This window comes from Protopterus annectens, chromosome 10.part0 (genome assembly GCF_019279795.1).
Source record: "Protopterus annectens isolate FY-2018-M chromosome 10.part0, PAN1.0, whole genome shotgun sequence".
NCBI classification, from domain to species: Eukaryota; Metazoa; Chordata; order Ceratodontiformes; family Protopteridae; genus Protopterus; species Protopterus annectens.
Window position 1 is genome coordinate 632,585,955 of NC_056744.1, and position 26,936 is coordinate 632,612,890.

The window sequence follows — 26,936 nt, forward strand, 5'->3', positions numbered from 1 at the left end:
TAAGTAGACTACCACCTTTATGGTAGTTCATAGGTACAGAGTTTTTACCAAAAGGGATGACAATGCGCTTTTTGGCATTGAGCTTGAGGCCATGGCTTTGACACCAGGCATCTGTCTCAGTGAGGCCCTTTTGTAGGATGTCCACATCGTTAAGAGTTTTGATTATGGCTCCTAGTTTGCAGTCATCTGCGGACATTGTTAGCCAAAGACCTTCTGTGTTAGCCTGTACTTCAGAGAAGTAGATACCAAACAGGAGAGGATCTAGGACTGAACCCTGTAGTACTCCACTTGTCACTGGTCTGAAGTTAGATTTAGAGTCTGCTACTTTCAGAGTATGGGTTCTGTCAAGTGAGCCAGTTGGCAACCCATCTTGTGACATAGGGATTTATACCTAGTTTAGTGAGTTTATCTATAATTCCAGAATGGGGGATGGTGTCAAAAGCCTTGGCGAGATCTACATAATCTGTGTGAACCACCTTACCGTCATCTACGGCTTTAGTGACCGCTTCAAAGAAGTCTATCAGATTTAGGAGACATGATCTGCCTTTTACAAACCCGAGCTGGGTAGGGTCCAGAGTTTGGAGATTACCAATGTTATTGTTTAGATGTTCCATTTTGGAACATTCCATAGCCTTGCAGACCAGGCTTATCAGGCTAATGGGGCGGTAGTTCCCGGGGACCACGGTGGTTCCCCCTGTGTGGAGTGGGATAATCGTTGCTGTGCTCCATTCAGTGGACACAAAGCCTGAGGTGAGGCTATGATTGAACATGGTACTTAGGTGGGGTGCCAGTTTGGTCTGTAGTTCATGTAGATCGCAGCCTGGGATGTTGTCAGGTCCCATGGATGCTGTGTTCTTGGCTTTGGAGAGTGTGTTTTTTACCCGTGCAGCTGTGATTACAGGAACTTTGCATTCTTCTGGTATAGAGATGGGCCCTTTAGGGGATGAGAGACGGGTAAAGTTGGCACTGAACCTATCTGCCAGGATGTTGGCAATATCAGTTGGTTCTGTATATTTAGTGCCATTGTGCTGCAACTCAGAGCAGATCTGAGTGTTGCCATTGAGATTCTTGACATAGCTATAGAATGCTTTGTGGTTGTCTAGAATCAGTGGCAATTTTGTTTTCGTAACTAGCTTTGGAGGATTTTATGAGGGATGTCGGCTTCTTACTGAGGCTGACCACGGAGTTCCTCCAATCATGAGATTTTACTCTTTTTTGCAACAGTTTCTTTCTTCTGTTGTAGAGCTTGTTTATGGCAGGGGACCACCAGATTGGCTTTTATTTTTTGGAGGATAGCATCGTGGTTCTGTTTGGGATTGCACGATCCATGCACTCATGTAAGTGCTTATAAAGTGCAATTGTATAGGATTCAGCAGTCGTACCTCTGTTGTTCATCAGCATGGGTGTCGTGAAGTTTGCCACTTCTGTCTTAAGAAGCGTGAAGTTGGCTTTCGAGAAATTTTTTACGATGGTTTCCCTAATGGGGCTGGGGGTGGGATGTGGATGTCTAGGGTGATTTGCTTGTGGTCGAATCTGACCAATGAGGAATTGACCTCTGGTGTGGAACAGCGGATGTCCTTCAAGGATGCATCTGCAGTCATAACATATGGGTTGTCCTGCCTCAGGCAGCCCTTCGGTCGGCCGGATTCCAAAGTCTGGGTCTGTCCTCGGCTGATGTCGCACTTTCCCCGACGTCAGAGCGTCTGGGGTATAAAAGCATCAGCCGACGCCATCTTCCTCAGTCTTTCTTGCCGCGCGGTGCCCGAAGCAGAAGCAATTCGCAAGTGCAGGTCGGTCAGATCCCGTGATAAGAAGAAATTCAGCTACCAAAGACTTCGAAAAAGCTAAGTACCCCGTTGGGGACTCTTTCTTGCCTCAGCCGATGTCAGATAAAGTAAATAATTGTTTAACTTGTGGGAAACAAATACCTCATAAGGATTTCCACTCTTACTGCCTCCCTTGCTTAGGCCCAGACCACGACGTCTCGGCCTGTTCAGCCTGTGCTTCCTTCAACCGACGAACTCTTATACGTCGGTCGGAGTTTGCAGAGGAATTCTTTGGGGCTAATTTTGCATATAAGATGCCGTCGGAGACTCCGACATCGCATTTGGTGAAAAAACGGAAGGACAAGGACCGACACTCACGGCCCACGGTTTTGGTTGAAACCACGGTAAGGCCTACCGCGAGTGTCTCGGTTTCAGCCGAAACCGAGTCCTCGGAGCTTCCTTTAACCGAATCCACTCATCCGACCACCGCGGCCCTGGAGGCCCCGGCTGAGTCGGCTACTGAGCTACCTACCGAAACCAGTGTCCAGGAAATGTCCGACACCATTTCTTTGGACAAATCTACTCCTGCACGTGGGGCAGCTAGACCCCCTGCTTCCATGTCCATTAAGGCTTTTTCCAGGGCTAAAGCTGCCAAACTTTCTAAAGCTTTGCCTCCCAAAACTACCTCCCAGAGGCCTTCTTCTTCTAGTTCTCAGATCCTCAGCCTTGCAGAGGATCTTATTTCTTTAATTTAGAGGTTCTCAGCCTCACCCGGACAGGGACTCTCACCCACCACCAGACAAAAGGCCCAGGACTGAGCCCTCTGACCAACACTCTTCAGATGAGTCCACGGATGGATCTGAGTTAACAGACCACCAGGAGGAGACTTATTCACCCTATGAGGATTCTGATGCTGAAGAATCTATTCCTTCGGCCTCCCCTCCTGAAGAGTTTTCTTTTGGTGAGACTCTACACTCCATGAGAGAGCATTTTCAATGGCAGGGTCAGGAATTCTCTGATTCTAGAAAGAGATTAAGGACCTTTTTGCATTTGCCTCAATATAGGCCCTTAGCTATACCTCCTGTTTTGAATGTTATTGATGATGTGTACAATGATGTTAGTACAGCCCCTGATACTCTCCCCCCGGCACCTGCCAAACCTGATAGATACTACAGGGTCCTGGATTCTCATTTTCATCTGTATAAGGCCCATTCCGCAGACCCAGATACTATTTCTCAGGGCCCTAAAGGGGTTGCAGCTGCCACTGCCAAAAATCCTCTACCTTCTGAAAGGGAGTCTAGAGCTTTAGAGAGATGGGGAAAGAAGGTATATACTTCTGCAACTCTTTCTGTGAGGGCATTAAATTGTCAATTTCATATGATACAGTACCAAGAGTATTTGTTAGATGAACTGAATAAGAAACTTTCTTCTTCTGAACCCCTTGACCGTAAATCCCTTCAGGATCTGGTACATAACTCACAGCAGGTTAGTAATCATTTCTTAAAGTGTGGTTATGATGCACTGGAGGCTTCATGTAGGTCAGCTATGACTAGGGCAGTTATTCGTAGGCATGCCTGGCTGAAGGAACAATCCCTGCCAGACCATGTTAAAGCTAAACTCCTGGATGCTCCAATGGAAAAACAAAAATTATTTGGCTCCTCGGCTCAGGAGGTCTTAAAGAAGTTTGAAGAAAAGGCTAAATCTGTGCAAAAAGTTAAGGATTTTCTGCGAGTACAACCACCGAGATTCAGCAGAAACTGGCCTACTAAGAATTGGTCCTTTCCAGACTCGGACAGAGCCCAGAGAGGCAGGAACAGGCGTCCCAGAGGTAGAGGGCAAGCTAGGGGCTCCTACAGAGGCCGTCAGTGGCATCCTACCAACCAGAGAGGTAGTGCAGCAACAGCAACAACAACTACTACACCAGGACAGACACAATGACTTCACTTTGATTCCGCCTACCAGGGCTCAATTGGAAGCAGCCTTGGGCGGAAAGCTTTCTTTATTCTCAAAAAACTGGCATTATATTACAAGGGACACATGGACACTGCAAATAATAGACAAAGGATACAGGTTCCACCTCCACACTTTGCCAAGAAGAAACGGAATGCCAAACCTGCCACCAAATCAGACAGCAGAGGCTTTAAAGCAGATCAACAACTTACTTCAAATGAAAGCCATAGAAAAGGTACCTCTTTCAGAACAAGGTCAAGGATTCTACTCCAGATTATTCCTTGTTCCAAGAAAAGAAAATCAATGGAGGCCTATTCTCGACCTGTCCGCACTGAATACTTTCCTCATTGCGCCAAAATTCAAGATGCTGACCCTACAGCAACTTCTTCCCATGCTGGGCAAGGAGTCTTGGCTGGTGACTCTAGATCTCAAGGAGGCGTACCTGCATGTCCCTATTCGACCAAGTTGCAGAAGACACCTCAGATTTCTTGCAGGATCAGAGCATTATCAATTCTCAGCATTGCCCTTTGGCTTATCTACTGCGCCCAGAGTATTCACGAAATGCCTGGCATCAGTAATTGCACACTGCAGACTTCAGGGGATTCAAATCTACCCATATCTGGACGACTGCCTTATACAAGCGGACAACAAGGAAAATTTGATAAAGGACTTGGCATATGCCATCCACCTACTACAGGCCTTGGGATACACAGTCAACATCCAAAATCAAGACTTGCTCCATCCCAAAGGATAACCTTTTTGGGTGCAGATCTAGACACAACCACCCAAATGGCCTTTCTCACAGAAGAAAAACAAAAACAACTTCCGGATTACTTCATGAATCTGACAAGACAAACTCAGCTAACTGCAAGGAAAATCCTGCAGGCCCTGGGTTACATGGCATCCTGCATAATTCTGATTCCACAGGCCAGGCTGCATATGAGAAAATTACAATGGTACCTAAGGAGTGTATGGTCTCAGCACAGTCACAGTTTGGAAACTTTGATACCAATCATTCCTTGCCTTCAAAAGGAATTCCTGTGGTGGGCTCATGCCTGCCAGTCCAACAGAGGGTTGCCTTTCAACAAACCAAGAACAAAGCAAACCATCACCACGGATGCTTCGGACCGAGGATGGGGAGCACACATGGAGGGCAAATGTATCCAAGGCCTATGGTCTCAAGGACAGCTGCGCATGCACATAAACCAAAAGGAAATGCTGGCAGTGATACACGCAATCGAGGCCGTCAAACCTTTCTTCCATCAAGGCCACCTGTTAATAAGGACAGACAACACCACAGTCATGTGGTACATAAACAAGCAGGGAGGCACACATTCCTACCCTCTATGCAGGCTGACTATGAATTTATGGGAGCTGTGCCTGAAACTCAATATCCAACTACAGTCCCAGTTCGTGCCAGGGAAAGAAAATGTACTGGCAGACAGCTTAAGCAGAACGACCATGGATGCACACGAATGGATGCTGCACCCAGATATCTTCCTACTCTTAACAAAAGCATGGGGAAAGCCGGAGATAGATCTGTTCGCCTCCCCCCACAACCATCAACTGAAGACATTCTGCTCAAGGACATACCACCCAAAAGCTTGGAGGGTGGACTCCCTCTCTTTCAGCTGGAAAGCTCTAAATGTATATGCCTTCCCACCTCTCCCATTAATGTCCAAGGTTTTACTGAAGAGCAGGGCGGAACAGCCAAGAGTGATTCTGATAGCTCCAGACTGGCCAAGGCAGCACTGGTACCCACTATTGAGAAGCATGTCACAGGCGAAACCATGGCCTCTCCCCCTATGGCCTCTTCTTCTGACGCAGAACAACTTCAAGATCATGCATCCCAACTTGAAAACATTGCAACTAACTGCCTGGAAAATTCCATAAATCCCCCTCACAATAACTTATCACAGAGAGTAAAAGACATTATTATGGAAGCTCGCCGGCCTTCCACAAGGAAGACATACTCAGCACAATGGAAAAGATTTCTCATTTGGAACACAACAAAAGGCTTAGATGTAACAGTGGCGAATATGACACATATTCTGGAATACTTAGCAGAATTGTTCCACAACGGACTGTCCTATTCTTCCATTAAGATTCATGCCTCAGCAATTTCAGCAGAATACAATGTGGATCCACCTATCTTCTCGCACCCTCTCCTCAGGCAATTTCTGAGAGGGATCAAAAACATCAATCCTCCAAGAAAACCCCCTTTACCTACTTGGGATCTCAACTTTGTGCTGGAGAAACTAACACTTCCTCCCTTTGAACCAGCAGCATCGGCGGATCTACAGTTTCTGTCTTGGAAAACTGCATTCCTTCTGGCCATAACTTCAGCAAGAAGAGTATCTGAGTTACAAGCTTTAATGGCAGTTCAGCCATTTCTTATCTTCCATCAGGACAGAGTTTCACTAAGAACCAATCCTACTTTTATGCCAAAGGTGGTATCTAGGGTATCCCTGAACCAAGCTATTCACTTGCCTACATTCTTCCCAAATCCACAAAATAGAGGGGAAAAACTTCTACACACTCTGGATATACACAGACAACTACGCTACTACTTGGACAGAACCAAAACTTTCAGAAAAACTGACCAACTCCTTGTAGCATATGCTGCTGGGGTACAAGGAAAGCAATTTCCAAACAGACAATTTCAAAGTGGATAGGAAATTGCATTCGATTTTGTTACTCCTTTCATGGAAAGACAGTTCCTGCAAACATCAGGCCTCATTCAACAAGGGCCACAGCTACAGCCTTCCTAAGAGGGGTGGCTACCAAGGACATTTTAGAAGCTGCTACATGGAGCTCTGTGCATACATTTGCCAAACATTACAATTTACCTTTATACTCCAGATCCAGAGCGGGTTTTGCTACAGCAGTCCTGCAGGGGATCTTAACTACACCATCCTTTTCTTAGTACCTCCTCCCCCAGATTGGCTATGGTATTCTACCCATATGTTATGACTGCAGATGCATCCTTGAAGGACATAGTACAGTTTTGTACCTACCATAAATGTAGATGTCCGATAGGTATGCATCGGCAGTCAGGGTTACCCTCCCTCCTTCCCCTCTGTGGTATTCCTAGGGTACTTACCCCTCCATTAGCTAGCTGGGGGATCTATTATGGTGTATTTGTTTGTATATATATGTATATATTTTTTGGAAAATGTTTGGAATTTTACTGCATTCCTCCAAATTTGACCTTCCTAGAGGGCACCTGGCATCTGGGGCAAGAAACACTGAGGAAGATGGAGTCGGCTGATGCTTTTATACCCCAGACGCTCTGACATCGGGGAAAGTGCGACATCAGCCGAGGCCAGACCCAGACTTTGGAATCCGGCCGACCAAAGGGCTGCCTGAGGCAGGACAACCCATATGTTATGACTGCAGATGCATACCTATCGGACATCTACATTTATGGTAGGTACAAAACTGTACTTTGCCCATGTTGGTAATGACCAGGTCTAGGATATTCCTGCCCCTGGTGGGGGTGTGGATAAGTTGATCCAAGGCGTTGGAATTTATGAATTCCAGAAAACGTTAAGCACAAGAGTTGGTACATGAGTAGTTTTCCCAGTTAATGATGGGGTAGTTGAAATCGCCCATTATTAGGGTGTTATGTTGTACTATAATATTTTCCAGTATATCAAGAAATAAGGAGTGGGAATCCTGGGGCATGAGGGATCTGTAGCAAGCTACAATTTGGATTGCAGTCTTGCCCAGAGATAGTTGCACAAACCTTTTAGTGTAAGAGGTAGGTCGCTGTGAATAAAATGTGGCAGGGATATGGAAGTAGACTTGGCTTTAGTCAGGGTTAGAGCAAGGACATAACCAGTGAGTTTTAAAATACTGGGTAAGATTTTTTTTTAACAGATTAAGGGAGGGGTTCAGTGAAGGTCAAATCGGAGCGAATTCCAGGTTTTGCCTACTGAATTTGCAAACAAAAATTCTCCAGCTAGGTTGTTAGCTTTAACAGATTGAACCAAAATTTTTGTAGTGGAACGAAGTGACCTAGCATTTTTGTAGGGATGGATAATGGTTTTAAGGGAGGGTTTTTTTTTTCTGTTTAACTCGTTAACAGACAGACCTTACAAACATACATGCTTACATCTCAACTGCTTACAACAAGTGGCAATCAGGCTCACATGTGCTCAGTACTATACACTTGTGCAAGCCCTTGAATAGCTTCTTAAAAGTATATACACATATTGATCTACACCCTCCCTCTAAAAAAGATTGCCCTTTATACAAAACAATATCAGAGATAGACATGCATTAGTATATAGATTGGAAACAAAACAATGTTCATGTCCAAATTACTTCATATCTGTTACAGGGTTTAGAGATTCAACCATATCTCATAACATAACAATCTGGACCAAACTTAGCAACAGGGACGGTCTGCGGTGCTCAACTCATATCAGAAACGTCTGGATTCGTCATAGGAATGGGAATGTCCTCCGAAATTTCAACTGGAACTGGAACACTGGACAACTCACTCTGAAATAAAGAGTCTTTCTCACAGGCTATGTGCTATGCTATGGCTCGGACATTCATTCAAGTCTTCTTTCGTCAGTGGGCATATGCTTTTCCACTCCTCAGTGGTCTCACTCCAGGAACCGGAGAAGTGGGAAGCTGTGGTTCAAAAAGTCTCAAGGACCTTTCCTCGACTTACATGGCAACAACTTCCCCCGAGGCAGGGGGGGGGGGGGGAGTTACAATTGAAGACGCCATCCTCGAGGCAGAGGTGGCATGCAAAATCAGGGTTCCAAGGATTCTTTCCCTAGTAACTCCTATCAGTGCTCCTGAATGGAGGCCCGAGTGCCATCCTGTGGAGGCAGTCAGGGGACAATTATCCCTGCACCTACTTGCCTAGCAAAGGATAACAATGGACAGCTAGGTGCAGAGGATTATAACCAGAGGTTATGATAGCCCATTTTCAAAAAAAAACCCGGACAATCAAAAAGAATCTCAGACATACTGCCCAGTCACTAGGATGCAGCAGTCTTAGAAATTCAAAAACTGCTCAACAAAAGAGTCATCCAAGTAGTCCTAACAGACCAGATAGGATCCGGAGTTTACTGAAGAATAACTACCAAAAAAAAAACAGGGGACTGGAGACCGATTCTGGATCTCAGTGTTTTGAATAAGTCAGTTCAACAAACCAAATTCTGGATGGTTACGATTCAGTCTATACTTCTGTTCTTAGGGAAAAGATGATTGGATGTGCTTAATAGATCTTCAGGATGCCTATTATCCCATAAAAATGGACAAGTGCTCCAGAAGATTCCTGGGCTTCCAGCTGGGAGCCAGTCATTATCAGTTCAGTGCCCTTTGGTCTCACCACAGCCCCCTGGGTGTTCACCAAATGCATGGCAGTGGTAGCAGCTCACTTCAGACTGCAAGGATTCCGTGTGTTTCCATACCTAGACGACTGGCTAATTACTGCTCCCACCAGGCATCTACTGTTGCAGGCAACTACATTCTTCAAACTTGATCCTCACTGGGGATCAATGTAATCTATGAAAAATTCCATCTAGAGCCAACACAGCAGTTAGAATTCATAGGAGCAATGCTAAACACAAACACTGGCATTGTATCTCTTCCCCTAGAAAAACTTCAAAAAATAAAATCGTAAGTGAGTCAGATTATTTGCAACACAAAGGTGACTGCAAGACTGTTGTTACAAACTCTAGGATCAGTGTCAGCCTCCATGAATTTAGTTCCCCTTGCCAGATATCACATGCAGATCCTTCAATGGCTCTTGGCGCCTCAGTGTTCCTTACTGAATCAACCAATGTCCCATCAGGTAATGATCACCCATCTATGCAAGAAAGACCTGAGTTGGTGGCTTCACTCCAACAAAATTTTGTCAGGCTGACCCTTTGTCCCTCCTCAACCCCAAGCCCTAGTGATCACAGATGCATCCCAGATTGGGGGGGGGGGGGTCCTTATCTGGAAAAGACAGTCGAAGGCACTTGGTCCCAGCTGGAGGCCAATTTGCACATCAGTATTCTAGAGGTGAGGGCAGTGCTCTTAGCATTGGAGAGCTCCAACGTGATTGCAGACAAATTGAGCAGGAGCATCCTAAACGAGTGGTCTCTCAATCCTTTGGTGGCAGAAGGGATATCCCACCAATGGGGCCAGCCCTGCTGCAGTCTCTTTGCACCCCCCCCCCCCGAACAACAAGTGCAGCAGCTACTTTGCCCTGATCCCCCCTCTGGGAGAGTCGCCGAGAGATGTTATCCTTCATGATTGGCCCTCTGATCTTTTGTATGCCTTTCCCCAATTCCTCTCATATCCTAGTATCTAAAGAAAGCCAACAGGTCGAAGAACAGGAAAATTCTCATTGCCCCATTCTGGCCTTGACAGATATGGTTTCTCTTTCTTTGGCCTCACCTAATTTGGAAACCTTGGATGCTGGACCCAGCTCCAGACCTGTTGTCCCATCCAGAGGGACTAATTCATCCAAATTTTCAAACTCTGAAGCTCACTGCATGGCTTCTCCAGTTCCATTGATTGCCAGGCATACTAATCTAACTTTCCCAGTTCAACAAATTGTTCTAGCATTCCACAAACCTTTGAGTAGACGATTGTACTTCAACAAGTGACAAAACTTTTCAAAATGGGCTACAGAAAGTAACCTTGACCCATATTCTGTACCAGTTGCTAGGGTCTTGGAGTTTTTGGCATCCCTTTTCAGTGCAGGAGCATCCTCCTTGACTCTACAAGTGCATCTAGCTGCAAATTCAAGCTTTCATAATGGTCTAAATAATACAGCTGTAATGTCCCGCAAACTTTGTTTTCTGAAAGGAACCTTAATGCTCAGACCTCCATAGAAAGACCCTTCTACACCTTGGGACTTGAATCTGATGCTACAGTCTATAATTAATTCCCAGTTTGAACCATCCGCAAATTGCAATTTGAAGAATTTATCCTGGGAAGCCTTATTTTTATTGCTGTTACTTCTGCTAGGATAATATTTGAGCTACAAGCCTTATCTTGTAAACCTCCTTATCTAATTGTTCATAAATACAGGGTGTTCTTGTGAACAAGTCCTTCCTTTCTACCAAAAATAGTGTCTGAGACTTATATCAACCAGACTATACAACTTCCCGTATTTCCCCCAAATTTTCAAACAAGGGTGAATATTGTCTGCATTTGCAAGATGTTCATAGACCATTACATTTTTACCTTCACAGAACAACAGAAATCAGAAAATCTGATCAGTTGTTTGTTTCCTTCTCTTCTGCTGCTCTGGGCAAACCAGTTTCTAGGGTTACTCTGGCTAAATGGCTCAGGGACTGTATAACCTTAATTTATAACAAAATGAAAGTGCAACTACCAGGACCTGTTAAAGCACATTCAATGAAGGCAATAACTGCTTCGGCAGTCTTTCATTCCAGAGCTTTTATAGACAATATATGTGCAGCAGCTACTTGGGCATCCCCACATACCTTTGTTACTCATTACAAGCTGGACCTGGTCTCTAGAGGACGAGCATCATTTGGTTCCATAGTGCTCAGGAATATACTTCCATGAGACCTGCCAAGATGTAAGTACCTGGGGACTCTGTCCCACAGTCAAGGATTAAGTGAATATTGACAACATTAGATAAAGAAGTTATGTCTTACCATAACATTCCATCTGTGTTGTCGATCTTCACTTATCCTTGATATTCCCACCCTCCTTCCCCCCTCCCTTTCGGGATTCTTGGTGGAATGGATCTAACCAATAGATTATTTATTTTTTATATGAATACAGATATGGTCTCTGATCTGATATTACTGTATGTCACTATTTTTTGCAAACTCGATCTGAGGTAATCCTTAGAGGAGCGTTATGGGTAAGGTTAAGCTCAAGAGTTTTTTTGGAAGGCGATAGCTGGAATAACGGCCGAGTCAGTTCCAAGATATGAAACCAAACCCACAGTCAAGGATAAGTGAAGATCAACAACACAGATGGACCATTATGGTAAGACATAACTTCTTTTTTTTCTGTCATTGTATATGCTATTTCAAAATATGCATATTCTTCTTGTTCTGACAGGCATCCACATATTTGAGATTCTGCTGTATGCTTTCTCCTGAAAGGTATTAGCTTGTGCAAAACACAGTAAACATGGAAGTATTTGAGGCATACCTGTCAACCTGGAAACTTCAAAAATCTGGACAAAGGCCGATGAAAAGTAGGTACAATTGGGCAAAAACCTGGATGATGATTAACATACAATTTGTATAGATAATTATTTAACTGTAACCCTACCCACTCCAATAGAATTGTGGGATACCAACATTCAAACACAAATTGAAAAACAGACAAAATATTAAACACAAAATATAACCAGAACAATGGTGTTTTATTTATATTAACAATGAAACACCTAATGGCTGAACTCTGAAAATGTTTTTATTGTCAGCATAGCATCATAAAGCCACCAACTGGTAGGCAGATCTTAAAAGGGATGAGCATTAAGGCTCAGTTACAGTTAGCACACAGATTACATTAATCGCATCACCAAATAGATTTTATTGGAGAAGCAGAAAAAAATATTTTTAAACTATTTTTGCAGCAGTGACTCAGTTATCGGACCTTCCAGGCAAATGTAAATCTGGATTATGTGGTTCTTGTATATACGTGTTAGAGTTAGAACTCCCAACAAGCCTGTGACTAATTGACTAGGCATGTATTATGGCCCTTTGTCCATAGGCTATTATATTTTTAATGACTGATGACAATTGCTGAGTCCTAGCAAATGAACCTGCATCAGCTGTTATTTCAAAAACTCAGTATTAGGCATACTTGATATACATTCAGCTGAGAGCTAAGTATGCACATAGTTTTCAAACTCAGTTTTTTAGATTTCTAGACACAAATGGGTGTACCTCAAGGGTCTGTCCTAGGGCCTTTACTTTTTAATATCTTTACTAATCAGCTCTGTACCTCCTGCCCTCAGTAATCTTTAGTGCAATATGCAGATGACTCGACAGTCATCACCATAGCCAACTCTCCCACTAAGCTGTTCTCAGCTACTCAGGCATCTTTTAACTTAGTTGAAACATGGCTCTCCAACAACCAGCTAATCCTTAACTCTAAAAAAACAAAGCTGTTACTCTTCCTACCTAAAAGGTTCAACAATGTTAAACCCCCTTCTCCAAACAGTCCCTTAATAACACTCCCATTCAGGTAGAATCCAGCACTAAGCTCTTAGGAGTAACCATCGACGATCAGCTTAAATTTTACTTGCATGTTAATAACTGTATCAAAAAGACTCATTCAAAACTAGGGCTCCTTTACCGTAACAAGAAATTCCTTACTTCTGAAGCCATGATTACTCTCTCTCTCTTATCGACCTTCTACCCAGTCTAATATACAACTCTGAAATTCTCACAGATGTTAACTCAACACTCCTGACCAAACTCGAATCTATCTAGAACAAGGTAGCTAGATTTGTTGCCCAACAAACCTACAAATTCCATCACTGTCTTTCTCTAAAACACCTAAACTGGCTTGAATTACCCCAACAGCTTCTTCTCTCTCGGCTCCAGATCATCCATTCTGTCTTATACCAGCCTTCCTACTGCCCGGCACTATCCCCTCTCATCTTCCATTAATATCCCTTCAGACCTCTCCAAAGCTCTAGTCAAGACGTACTACAGATCTACAAACCCAAGTCTAAATTTGGATGCAACATGTACAGCTATCACCCCACTATTGCCTGGAATAGGCTCCCACTAGAAATCAGGACCCTTACACATCCTAAACTATTTAAGACAGTCACCAAAGAGCACTTTAAAAGTTACTGGTCCTGCCACTGCACTCTCCCTCCTTAACATCCCCTACTTCTCATACCTTAATCTACTTTCTTTCCTTAACTCACTCTTCTCACTAGCTCTCTCTAATCTTCCTTTACTACTATTTCTACTGTCTTCTAAAACTTATTAAGCAAATCGCCTGAGAGAAACATTTTATTGTATTGTCTTGCCTTCATGCAAGTACATTATGATACAACTGGGTTTTTGTAACCACTTACCCCAAAAACTATATTCATCTTAATGACATATTTCTTTTTATACATCTTGAAATATTTTGCTATACTCCTGATTATTGACACTGTATAACATTGTATTGCTACTTAATGCCTTGTAATAATCCTGTAACATTGCTGTTTAATGCTAATTTATAATAAAAATTGTATAATATGTTGGAGCTTTTCTCCCCGGGCCTCCACCGAAAAAGGGCTCATCAGCTCAGTCGGACAAACCAGGTCAACAAATGTTAAATAAATAAATAAATAAATAATAAAAAAGTAACATAACTGTGGCATCAACCAAATAGTCATAAAAAGCATATGCATGCATAAGGCAAAGAACTGAGAATGAAAAAAATGGCAAGGCAATCAAGATAAGCCAAGGAAAGTTAAAATGAGGCATGATAACCACCCACACAACACCACACAGGATTATCATCAGCACAAACCGTAGTGAGATATGTTAATCCCACAGAAAATGTATTTATGATAAAATGATGCTGACAGAAAAGACATTCTACTCAGCATGATTTGAAAAGAGGATAGAACATGATTTTGAAACAGCTGAGACCTACAACATGACTCTTCACTTTTCGGATCAGTTGCTACAGTATAGCTGTGTAATATGAACACATGACCATATGAAAAACAAATAGAAAAAAAACATGCTTGGCAAGATATAGAACAGGTATGTGTCACAGTCACAACTCCCTAAGTATTACACAAGATCAAAGCCAGGTGGGACTCCGATCGTTATTATTCGATATGCAGCTTTAATCAGGTACATTTCTTAAATGCTTCTTTAATATTAGAACTAGAAGTCATAATCCTCTGTATCAGAGATCAAACAATTGGTTTAAGCAACAAGACCTTATTGAAAGTAAACACTAAGCATGCCTATACAAATCCAGGCACAGGCAAAGATTGCTACATTTTAATATTAAGTCTATAAAGCAGCTTCACCAACAGTTACAAAGCAAATAAATTGTATTTATTTCTGCTGTATATACAGTAATGGTTTAACAGCAAAAATCTAGAGTCACACAGGGGAAGGGTTAACAGCAAGACCTGACGTGTAGTGGAAGAAAAGCTAGCATACTTGACAGCAAAGAAACAAAAAAACAACCCATTACCTTTAACGTTTTGACTGTTACTGTAATCTGCTTCACGGAAATGTTTTAGAAATACATATCAAATGCAAAAAATACCCAAAGAACAAAACTTCGCAGTCTTGTAGCTTCTAAAATGAAATTTACACTAGAAACAGCTTATTAGTTACAGTTGACAAAATACAGCCACCTTTAAACTTCCCTTCAAAATCACCCGATTGACTTTACTTGCCAAACTAGTTTTTTCCCTTCAGTTGCATTGTATACCTTCTGGAAATTATGTCATCTAATCAACGCCTGTCTGCCAGTACAAAAAAGGGGGTGAGGTATGCATGTACAGCATAACTGAGTATTCACATTAAATAGATAACCCACTATTCGCATTAAATGCTCATTATGCGTTAATTGCTACTAAGAGCATTTACAATCATTAATGGCTCTTACCTCATAAGAATCGGACCGAATGTTTGCATTATCAAGGTTATTTATCTACATAATGTTTAATTTGTAAAATTGTAAAAATCACCCATTGGAAAACTGCAACATTCAGAAATTAAATACATATTTTTACTAATCTAATGGTTTCATTTTGATTTCCTCAGTAAGAATAAAAATCAAAAGTTAAGTAAGTTAAAACATATAAAAAAAAGTAGTTTCCAAAGCGATAAATTTGCAGTCATAAAATTTTACACAGTTCATCCCTGTGCGTTTGACTTCATCTCAACATCCCTGTCCACATGTATTCTTCAGCTTCATCTAACCAATGCCTGTCCGCCACTTAAAAAAAGGGGAGCAAAGAAGCACAAAAGTATTCTGAAGTGTGACTTTTCCAGTATCAAGTATAATAAATAAAAATGTAAATATAAACATTTTTTTTTTCAAAAGATGTGCAAACTGCACGAAGTGGAAAGTAATTAGATAATAAAACGGTCCCTGTTCAGTGTAGTTCTTTGCTGCACTAGTTTAGCTTTCATTTACGGCCGCTGTCCTCTGGGTTTTTTGGTGATTGCACGATACAGAGTTGCAATGCATGATTAATAATTATACAGTTAGTGCTAAGTCTTTGTAGTCCCTGCATTTTATACTGTATTATTGTGGTGATCCCACGATACAGAGTTGCGATGCGTGATTAAGTATAGTTATACAATTAGTGCTAAGTTTTTGTGCTCCCTGCATTTTATACTGTGCTATTGGTCATCTGGCTGGACGTGTGTAGCTAACAGGTGAGAGAATGAACACTAAATCTGAAGACTGCCATACACTAGTGGCAACAGCATTCCTATCTTGTACTCCAGACTCCTTTGCTGTTTCTTTTATTTTCTTTGATGGATTTCCAAAGTACGTACACTGTGTTTTTCTACACTGCTCAAATTAGTTATAGATACAGTGGTAAAAGGTGTAGTGCTTTTATTTATTTAATGGTTAAATGAGTAAGTGAGGTGGTAGGTGGACACGACTGAAAAAGTAAATAGTGTACATTCATTATCTGATCTTCGGTTATCTATTTAAGTTATTTCAAGAATCAAGGAAGAACAAGGGCCTATCCTACTAGTTACTGGGCATTGTGTAAATGCTGAGTCCGTATGCTGAAATCGGGATTTAAAGGGGCCAATCTGGAATTTGTGGCACCCTATTATTTTGAGCCCCAACTCGGGAAATACCAAGGAATTCGGTACAATTGAGAGGTATGATTTGAAGGCCTTATCCTGAAAGTTTTGTAAGAATATCTTGAAGCAGTAGAAATATATTTTCATTTGAAGTTAGGGTGAAATTAAGGTGACAGCTGCCTTTAGAAATTGACGGGCTGCAGTATTCAGCAATCAGTCAGTTAGACTTTTGATTTTCTTCTGAGTAAAATAAACAGAAACTATCAAAAAGCATATAATGATGTGATTTAATGTATAAAAATATATTTGTTTCTATGTAAACCTGATTTTTTTATTATTTTTACACGAGGCATGAAAAATTAACATTAGAATTTTTTTTTTATTTAATTTCAAGATGCAACTGCTTTTTGCCTTTTAGGTAGGACTGCAATCAATGAATGTTTTATAGATAATCGTCTTTTGAAATCCCTATGAAAAAATGCTGAGAAGTTTTAAGAAGTACAGGTATTTATATACAAAGCACAAAATTAACCAAAACAGCTAATATACTTGAGTCAGAACTTCAGAAAATGCTCAGTAGTTAAGGGGTTAAAATACAGGGCTGTTATGCAGAAAACATTATTATTTTATTTCTGGCTGACAATATTTCAAAAGTTCCCTGTGCACTGCTGAATTAACTTTGATAGTTTCTGTTTTTGACAGATGCCAGACGGTACTGACAGTTTTAGAGCAACATTTTATTCACCACCTCCACTTTTTGCTTCTGGCCTTTTCCCAGGAATATACGTTCCTAAGCCCGTTGCACATGAAACCGGAAGGGAGACAGCTGGTAAGTGTATAAAAAGTAAAGTTAGTTTTCCTTCTTATTGCCTCATATCTTTAATTTGCATTCAGAATTTACTTTCAATTTATTTACATTGTTAACTATGGTCCATCTGGGAGGTCAAGTTTTCACTGTAGCAGCAGTAAGCTAGTCTTTAGCAAATACAACAAATAAGCTTGGCTGTATGTCACAGGGGGATGACCCTTACTGTGACCCCCTTTTGACCAGAATTCTGTTAGTGAACCTTACCTATCACTGGCAAAACTAGGCAGTGAGATTAAGGAGGAGTGAAAAGCCATGGCCCATTTGCTTCTTGGGGGGGGGGGGGGGCTTGTACGTACTTGGGGGCACATGGAGTCAGAGCAATTTCTCTGGTGGTGACAGGTATAGGCAGCATTTAGTAAATAATGTAGTATATATGAATATACAAACAGGATACAGCCAGTCAGTACATAATGATGTGCATACAACAGTAGTCTAACATAGAAAGTAAATATCTATCATAGTTTGGTCCATCCACTTCAGCTATTAGAACTGGGTGCTACAGGTGTCAAATAGCTTGATACATGAAAGTTAACCAGGTTAAAGCTTCTGTCCTTTCCCTTAAGGTCATACATTCTGCAGACATGTAGTGCTCTATAAAGAAGTGGCCTCAGGCTTTTTTATCTCAGCAGTTTATTATTGTTTGCTACTTCTTGCAGATTTGACATGCTTGATCATTGCATGATCTTCCTCTTTCATGTCAGATGTTTCCAGTTTTTTATAAAACCTTTGCAATTTTATATTGCCTTCCTCTAGCCCAGTCTGCATACACTGCACCATTATACCTGTGCTCTTCTTATTCCTTTCAGGCTGTGCGGTACACGTGTGTATGTGTGTGTGTGTGTGTGTGTGGGTGTGGGTGCCTTGCTGTACAGAAATGTTTTGATTATGCTCCAAGATAGGCATCTCCAGGGTGTTGATTATTTGAGTGTGAGGCACTTGGGTGCAGATTGTGAGTTTTGCAAAATATTTGACCATAGAACCATTATTAATGATTCCCAAAGAAAAATTGCATACCAAGTCTGCTTTTCCTGTTCGTCCTTCCTCTGGACACAAAATCTCTATTACTTATTTCTTCAGACCCAGATCCAAGGAAAGGAAGAGGAAGGAACAGTTTTCAGAGAGGTTATACAGGGAATCTGTCCCATTCCTGCTAAAATCCCAGAGTACAAGAGGAATGTAGTGAGCACTGATAATGCTGGTATACCTAAACTGATGGTCAGTATAGAAGGATAGTCTTCCACGTGAGTAAGACATGACAGTGTCTCCTTTTTTCCTGGGTCTGAGTTTGGAAGATTCTCCTTCTCTAGATCTGCATCCTCCATGGTACACAGGTAAGATAGGTCTGTTGCTTCTTTCCACTGTTGTTGAAGTTTATTCATGTTGACTATAATAAAATGACGAAGGCCTTGTTGCAGGTATAAGTTGAGATGGAACTGATCTTTTCTCCTGCTGTTCCTACAGTGGAGAGGGATTCTCTCACCATTTCCTGTGTTTACGTGGCCTCCTTCTTAGCCCATATTTTGTTAATGGCCATTGAGGTTATGAGTACCTAGCAAGGGATGGAATTAACACAGTTAAGTGCTTTAATATGATGTCCTCATTAGATCACTATTTCAGTAGCCTAAGCTGTATAGCACATATTCTGCCAAGCATCAGACATCCAGCCAGTATCCAAAGCTTTAGGACACCTTTCATGCACCCGTACATCCTAGGATTCATGAAACCGTGTTGGTAAAAAGACAGATATACTGCTATCAGAATTCAAAACTTTCTTGTTGTTGAAGTTGATCAGCTGGTTTTCAGAATGTGGGAAAATAAGTACACCACTGGGGGGGCTTTCCTTCTTATTTTAATGTGAAAATTATAGTTGTTTCTTGGCGTATGTCTGAGAGATACAGGAAGTGCTTCTGCGGACATCAAATTATTTATAGAGACTCCTGCTCAACCTGTCTCTTTTGTCTAGTTGAGGAGCGAGACATGTATACTCTATAAAAGTTTTTAGAGCAAAGAGGAAGCAGATAGGGATGTACAATAAAGCTTTGTATTAACAAGGTAAAACAATACGGATATGGATGCTAGTTAGCTTATCAGATGAGAAACACCAGTGGAAAATACTTAGATGAGGGATGATATTTAATGAACCAGTGTTGTACAGAAAGAACAATGACTTATTGAGTTATAGTTTTTGATATCATGGTAGGTACAACTGTTGAAATTGTGCCCGTCTTCATTTTTTTCCTGTTTTGCAGTTGTAGTGATTATAAACTTTGTTGCTTAATTAAAGCTTATGAAAAAAGGCATGTCATGGCCAGTACTGTTAGAGAATTAAAAAAAGTAATTTCTTTAAATGATTAGCTTGGGTTGCATTAATATAATGTAGCACTCCCATGTTGTGGCTAAATTCTAGCTTAGTCTAGCCTTGATAAACCATGCTTCAGTATGTTAGTGTTAACATGATGTCAGATTTTTTTTTTTAATAAATTACATGTTAAAAATGTCAGAAGAATGTCAATTTGTAATTGAATAGCTTTAGATAACATTTGTCAAATTACATGATAGTTTGTGTATTTAAATATTTAAGTATGTATCTAATGTGTGATATTCATTATTACCCCGATTGCCTGTCTGGGCACAACCCATTTTCACTGGAGGCCTGTGAAGAGCAACTAAGTTAGTGATTTACTTATAAATATATCAGTATTAGATATTCTTCCATAGCAGATGTAGCACTGTCAATGTAAAAAATGACATACATAAGATCTTATACTACAGAGTAAACATATCCCAGATGAAGCAAATAGGGATGATTATCAGGCACTTGTCTTGCTAACAACAAATGACTGGTGTGGGAGGAAAAATTTAGAAATCTAATAGACCCTCAGAAGTAAATAGTTGGAATCCAGAGAATGGCTGTGACAGGTGATAATTGAAATTCATAAGGATTTGGATGGCTAGACTTAGGGTCCCAAGTATCCTAGGGCATGACAATGAGAATTCATAAGAGGCATGCAAACAGATATAGTAGTGATAGCCATTTTAGTCAGCCCCTCTCTTCAGTCTCTAAGCATATCCAAGTTTATCATGACTGCTGCTTCCTGAGAAGGGTCCAGAGCATATTTTCTAGACAACAGCACTATAATATTTTTGTCTTTGCACATAAGGGTATCTGGTCAGTTACATGCCAACCATTTAACCAAAGACCGTGTTGTTTTCACCAGTTGAATGAGTTAAGCTTTGTTGGCTGTAGTATATAACTTATTCTGAGGTTTTATGACCTTGGTGTATGCTGTATTAGAAGATGCAGGAAAGCAGGGAAATCCCCTCACACTTTACATTGGAGTTGCCAGCCATACAGAACAAAATAGATGAAGTTCATTTCAGTCTTTCAGTGCTGACCAAAAGGTCTTCCTTGATATCATCTCTGAATAGGCCAGCCATATCCCCAAATCAGCATGCTGGTGTTGTGTGCAGACTGTGAGTACACACACATACACACACAGCAAGGACTAACATCTGTAGTTTATTAGCATCAAGCCTATGTGGTCATGTGCTACTTTCCAAAACCTGAAAACCTCTACTTTCCTGGCAGCAGTTATAGTCAACAAGTACCACCACTCCTTCATGTCATGATAAGCAAGCTGATATCAGCGGCTTACTTCCAGATTTCCTACCCACTGATTCAGTGCCTGAGACCAGTAGCGTAGCTTGGGTGGGGCGAAGGGAATAGATGTCCCAGATGCAAAGTGTTAGGGGGCACAATCATTCTTTAGTGCATACCAGCTTTTAAAAGCCGGTATTGTATTTGCAGTCAAACCTGAACACCGCAGAGCTCACTGTGTCATCTAAACTGTAGCAACTGTGTTGGTGACAGTGCAAAGAATGGACCTGTTTTTTTTGTTTGTTTGGGTGTTTTTTGAGGTTCATAGGTATATACTAGGCTAATGACCACCAGGGCCTTTATTAGCCTAGTCATGTAATCCAACCCAATTGTGTTCCTTTGTATCATGGGTATTTATTAGGAGGGGATATGTTAGTTAGAAAGTTTGTAGACGTTATCTGTGTGTGGGGGGATGTGTTAGCTTGGGCATTACTGTCTGCCTCTGTCTGTTAGAAACATGAGGTCCAGACCCGGAGTGAATTTCCGATTTCCCTTTCATTGGTCAGGGTTACATTTAAATAGGATGTTTCATGATGTGGAACCTGTTAGAGAGCATGAGTTCCCCTGAGACAAATATCTGTCTTGTCAGCATGTCTTATTTATGCCACAAGCAAAATTTAAATCCTTGAATCTAGTGGTTCTGATGCTGTTCATTTGGACATCAGAGCTACGTCCAATGATGCCTTATATGCTAGGCATAGATCACCTGTCAGTTACCAACTGGAGACAGACTACAGAGTTAGGGATTTAAGGTGAGCCACATAACATGACTGAATTACCTAGAGCCAATTTTTACACCGTCAAGTGGCTAGCCCTGACATGGCATGCAGTTTGTGATTCATGTTCTCCTATCTTGAGGATACTGTGCATCACAGTTAATGCCCAAAACAGCTGGTTTGTACAACTCTTCCCCCTGTAGGCACAATCTAGAGTCTGTGCTGCTGCCCACAATTCCATTCTTGGGGGAGTTTGAGTTGGAAATACAGCACAGCATGTTTTTTTTTTGTTTTTTTTTTTTTGGAAGGTGGGAGAAACACCACAGGGCCACAAAGAGGACATCCAAACATTGGCCAGAAGTTAGGATTGAACCTTGCATCTTGGGCATGAGGTGCAAAACAATTAACTGTTATGGCAACTGATCTTAAATGTTTTCCACAAGTGGAAGATGATACAGCATGACTGCTCATGAAGCTATGCTTACCTGACATTAAAGCCTCACATACACACACTGTGTGAATTGAACCAACTACCTGTCTAGTTTTACAATCTAGAGAGAACAGTGTTAGTTGAAGGTGCCATGCTGTTCAAATGAACAGCTGGGAAGGTGGGGCGTCAGTATGGGGATTTGCTCCAGATGCTAAAACAGCCAGATACACCTCTCCCTGATACTCTACTCAATTGTAGGTCGTCTGGGCCATAGCCACAGCTTCATTTTTTGGAACTGTTGAGGCAGGCTGAATGATATTCACTTTAACACAGGCAGGAGAGCACATTTTCCTTTCACAGATAGCGTTGTGGATCTTTGGAACAGACTGACTTGAGTGGGTGATGGGTTGTAAATCCACAGGGGTCTTCAAGGGGCATTGGAATACTACAAGGGCTGGACAACCCTGGGTGGAAGGAAGCAGGAGCTACATGTTAGATGTACTCAGATGAGCAGACTAGATAGGCAAAATGTCTTCTTTTGCCTTCATGCTATTTAGTTTAATGTAAACAATAAGGTCCTCAGACTTTCACTTATCTGATTAACAAACAGGTAATGGAATATGGCCCTTTAAATGCCAGTAGTGACTATTGACCACCAATGATTTTAGCTTGCAAAGTCTAAATTGTGTTTTCCAAAGTGAATCATTCCACTTGAATGGGTCCATGGCATATTTAATCATTTTTTTTTTTTGGACTCTCTTGTGACATCCCTCAACTAGCCCAGCCCCAAGTGCCCTACGTCTATGCCAGATCTACCAGCTCATCTCCCTACTCCCTGGATTTACTGCAGTATTGCTGGGGCTGGTTGTGGAACCAAAGGGTGTCCTAGAGGCTTGGCTGTGTCCACTCCTGTCCTGGGAAGGGTTTATTATATGCCCTACCCACTTCCTGCCCTACCTCCCACTCTCATCAGTCATGTTTGAGAGCAACTGCCCTCTTTGGACTACACCTCTCCTACTGAACCATCATCAATGAATGCCCTTCCACCCAGGATGGGCATGTCCATCCCATCCTGCCACTCCATCAGTTGCCTGACCTACTAATTGAACCAGGGTTGACTTGACCGTAGTGAGGGCTTTATCCCTCTGTGCCACTAGAGCAGCTGATCAGATCTTCTTTGCTAGTAAGTTATGGGATATATTGCCTTCGGCACTTTGATCTGATGTTATCCATGTCATTATTCCTCACAAAAGGGTCTTGGATCTAATATTGGAGCCTAGCTGGCAGCCTTTTAGCATAGACAAATCTAAGGCTCAAACTCTTCCTTCTCCCATAATCCTCTGCTGCCGTCTAGCCCTCAGATCTCGTTTGCTGCATTTTGCTACTGGTGTGCTCCTTGGCTCTTGCTTTCAGATAAGTGACTTAGTTCATTTTTTTTTTTTTTTTTTGCTATAGCTTAGCTTAAATTTCCGGCTTTAGCTCTTCTAGTTTATCTTTAGCTGTCATATTAGTAGCTTACCTCCTTTCCTTTCAGGATGGGCCCATCTACTTCCTGGGTGTCTCCCCCTGCTGACGAGTTGGTAGATCTTATCGCCAGCAGAGCATGATAGGAGACCAACACTGTGGAACCAGTGCCCAAACGAGCTGATAAGTTCCTTAGCCCCCCCCCCCACATGGATCGCCCCATCTGGAGCAAAGGAGTTCAAGTCGATGCCATTGTGGTGGCCTTGGCCACCAAGAAAGAATCATCAGAGCTCCATGGTCCATCCCCTGAACAGGGAGCCTCAGGTGCGAGACCGGCATGGGAAGCGTGTGTTTTCCTCGGTTATATTTGGATTGAGGGCAGTTAATTACTTGGCACACTTCACACCCCTCCAAAGGGACTTGGTCAAATAATTCACTGCTTCCCTTTACAGAGTTATTGCTGGTAGAGGACCTCAGGAAGGTGTCTCCCAAGCTTTCTGCTCTGACATCCCTCGCTAATTCCCCTATGAGGTTAATTTTCAGTGCTGTGGATGCTACCTCTCGAGCGGCAGATACTGGCATAGCTATAAGGCAGCCTGCTTGGTTATGACTATGTGGGTTTGCGGAACCCTTCAAAGCACCTTTTACCAACGGTCCCATTGATGGGTCACTTTGACCTGTAGTGAGCAGGAAGGGAAGACTTTGTCCACGCTCAGAATCAAGTTTTCTACTTATCAGAGGTCTTTCTCAAAAGACCCAGAGGTCTTTCTCAAAAGACCCAATGAGGAAGGAAGAAGATGTGGTTCCAGAAGTCACAGTCTCCCTTCCAGGATGCTCTGGATGATTCCTCTTCCAGAGACAGGGAGAGAGGATTCAATAGCAGACACCACCCTTGAGGCGGGGAGGATCACAGCAGATCTTTCAATGCTGTTGAGCCATTGTCCTACTGCTCTGCCCTGGAGGGAGTAGGAGGTCATATTTCTCTTCACCCACTAGCCTGGACAGACATTACCTCTGATCAGTGGGTGTTAAACATCGTTTGTAGGGGTTATTTTATTCCCTTTTCGCAACCCCCTCTGACATGGAGGTATCTCCCTGATGATGTTCATCGTGCATACAGCTGCAGTAATCACATATGGGTTCTCTGCCGTCAGGCGGGTCCTCGGTTGGCCGAATTCCAAAGTCTTGGTCCGGCGTCGGTTGTTGTCGCCTTCTTCCCTGACGTCAGTGCGACAGGGATATATAAGTCACAGCCGACGCCATATTCTTCAGTCTTTTTTGCCGCGCGGTGCCCGAAGCAGAAGCAGTTCGCAAGTGCCGGTCGGCCAGCTCCTGAATTTATGAAAAATTGGAAACCAAAGTCTTCATTAAAGCTAAGTACCCCGTTGGGGAAACTTTTCTTGCCTCAGACCGATGTCAGACAAAGTTAACAATTGTATTTCTTGTGGGAAGCAAATACCGCATAAGGATTTCCATTCCCTCTGCATACCTTGTTTAGGCCCAGACCATGACGTCTCGGGCTGTCACTTTTGTGCGACTTTCAATAAACGCACTATTAAGCGTCGGGCGGAGTTCGCCCAACATTATTTTGGTAAAGCCTTTGATTATAAAATGTCGTCGGATACTCCGACTACCGTTTTGTCCAAAAAACGCAAGGACAAAGACCGACACGCAAGGTCCGCGGTCTCCACCGACACCACGCCAAAACCAGCTACACGTGGCCCGGTTCTCAGCGAGACGCCTATGCAGTCCCTGACTACCGACGACACTTCCTTGGCGGTGTCTTCTGTACCGGAGACCGCAGGTACCTCGGCCCTTACTCAGACTACAACCTCCAAAGCCACTGTTAGTGTTGAAACACCTACCGGGGATAGGTCCACTTCCACCCAGGGTGTATTTAGACCCTCTTCTTCCTTTTCCATTAAGACCTTTACTAAGTCCAAATCAGCTATGCATCCCAAGAGGCCTGTTGCACAGGGCCCATCCTCAGGCCCCATGCCTAAAAAGCAGATGCTTAAAATGGCTGAGGATTTAATTACACTTATCAGGGGTTCCCAGCCCCCTCCAGACAAGAGACCCAGAGTGGAGGAAGATACCCCCTCCTCTGAACAGGGTTCCATTGTCTCAGAACATTCTGATGTAGAGGAACACTTGTACTCCCCTTATGAAGATTCGTATGCAGAACAGTCCATTCCTTCTGTATCTCCCCCAGCGGATTTCTCCTTTGGGGAAACCTTGCACACCTTGAGGGAGCACTTCTATTGGGAAGGCCAAGACTTTTCTGATTCCAAGAAAAGGCTTAGGGAATTTCTTTTGTTACCTCAACACAGACCTCTGGCTATTCCTCCGGTCCTGGACATACTTGATGATGTTTACTCGGAGGCTTGTCTTAATCCGGATTCCCTGCCTCCTGCCCCAGTCAAACCTGATAGGTACTACAGAGTTCCTAATTCTCACCAATTTCTTTACAAAAGCCATAATGCTGACCCTGAAACCATTTCTCAAGGCCCCAATGGAATGAAGGTCTGTACTGCCAAGAATCCACTTCCTTCCGAAAGAGAATCTAGATCCTTAGAAAGGTGGGGTAAAAAGGTATACACCTCGGCCACCCTAGCCATGAGAGCCTTAAATTGTCAGTTCCATATGCTTAAATATCAGCAGTTTCTGTTATCACAATTAAGAAACAAAATGTCTCAGCCTGAACAACCAGATTCGAAGGAATTGCAGGATATGATGCATAGTGCAGAACAAGTGGGTAAGCACACCTTGCAATGTGGCTATGATGCCTTAGAGGCCTCAAGTAGAGTTGCTATTACAGGATCAGTTATTCGTAGACATGCCTGGCTTAGGGAACAAAGCTTGCCTGATCATGTTAAAGCTAAACTGCTAGATGCTCCCTTACAAAAGGATGTGTTATTTGGCACTAATGCTGAGGAGATACTACGAAAAATGGAAGAAAAAGCTAAATCTATGCAAACTGTCGAGGCTTTTCTACAGGTACAGCCACCACGTTTTAGCAGAAATTGGCCATCAAAAAACTGTCCTTTCCAGCCACTGACAAGCCCCAAAGAGGTAGATACAGGCACACAAGGGGCAGAGGACAGTCTCAAGGATCATATAGAGGCAGACAATGGCAAACTCCAGCCCCAAGAGGTGCCGAAGACAGTGCACAACAATACAGAAAGCAAACCCAATGACTTCCCTCTTTTTCAGCCCAGCATCTCCCAGCTGGCAGCTCCCCTGGGAGGAAAGCTGGCACTATTTACAAGAAGTTGGCATATTATCACAACAGACAAATGGATCCTGGATATTATAAACCGAGGCTACAG

General features: G+C 42.4%; 1 protein-coding gene across 1 annotated transcript in view; it reads left to right on the plus strand.

Annotated features, from left to right (window-relative positions):
- Positions 1-26,936, plus strand: part of DMRTB1 (DMRT like family B with proline rich C-terminal 1) — a 795,185-nt gene that overhangs the window by 479,263 nt on the left and 288,986 nt on the right. The window contains exon 3 of the mRNA XM_044085456.1: positions 17,174-17,300. Within this exon, the coding sequence (XP_043941391.1) occupies positions 17,174-17,300 (127 nt within the window). The remainder of the gene's footprint in view (positions 1-17,173; positions 17,301-26,936) is intronic.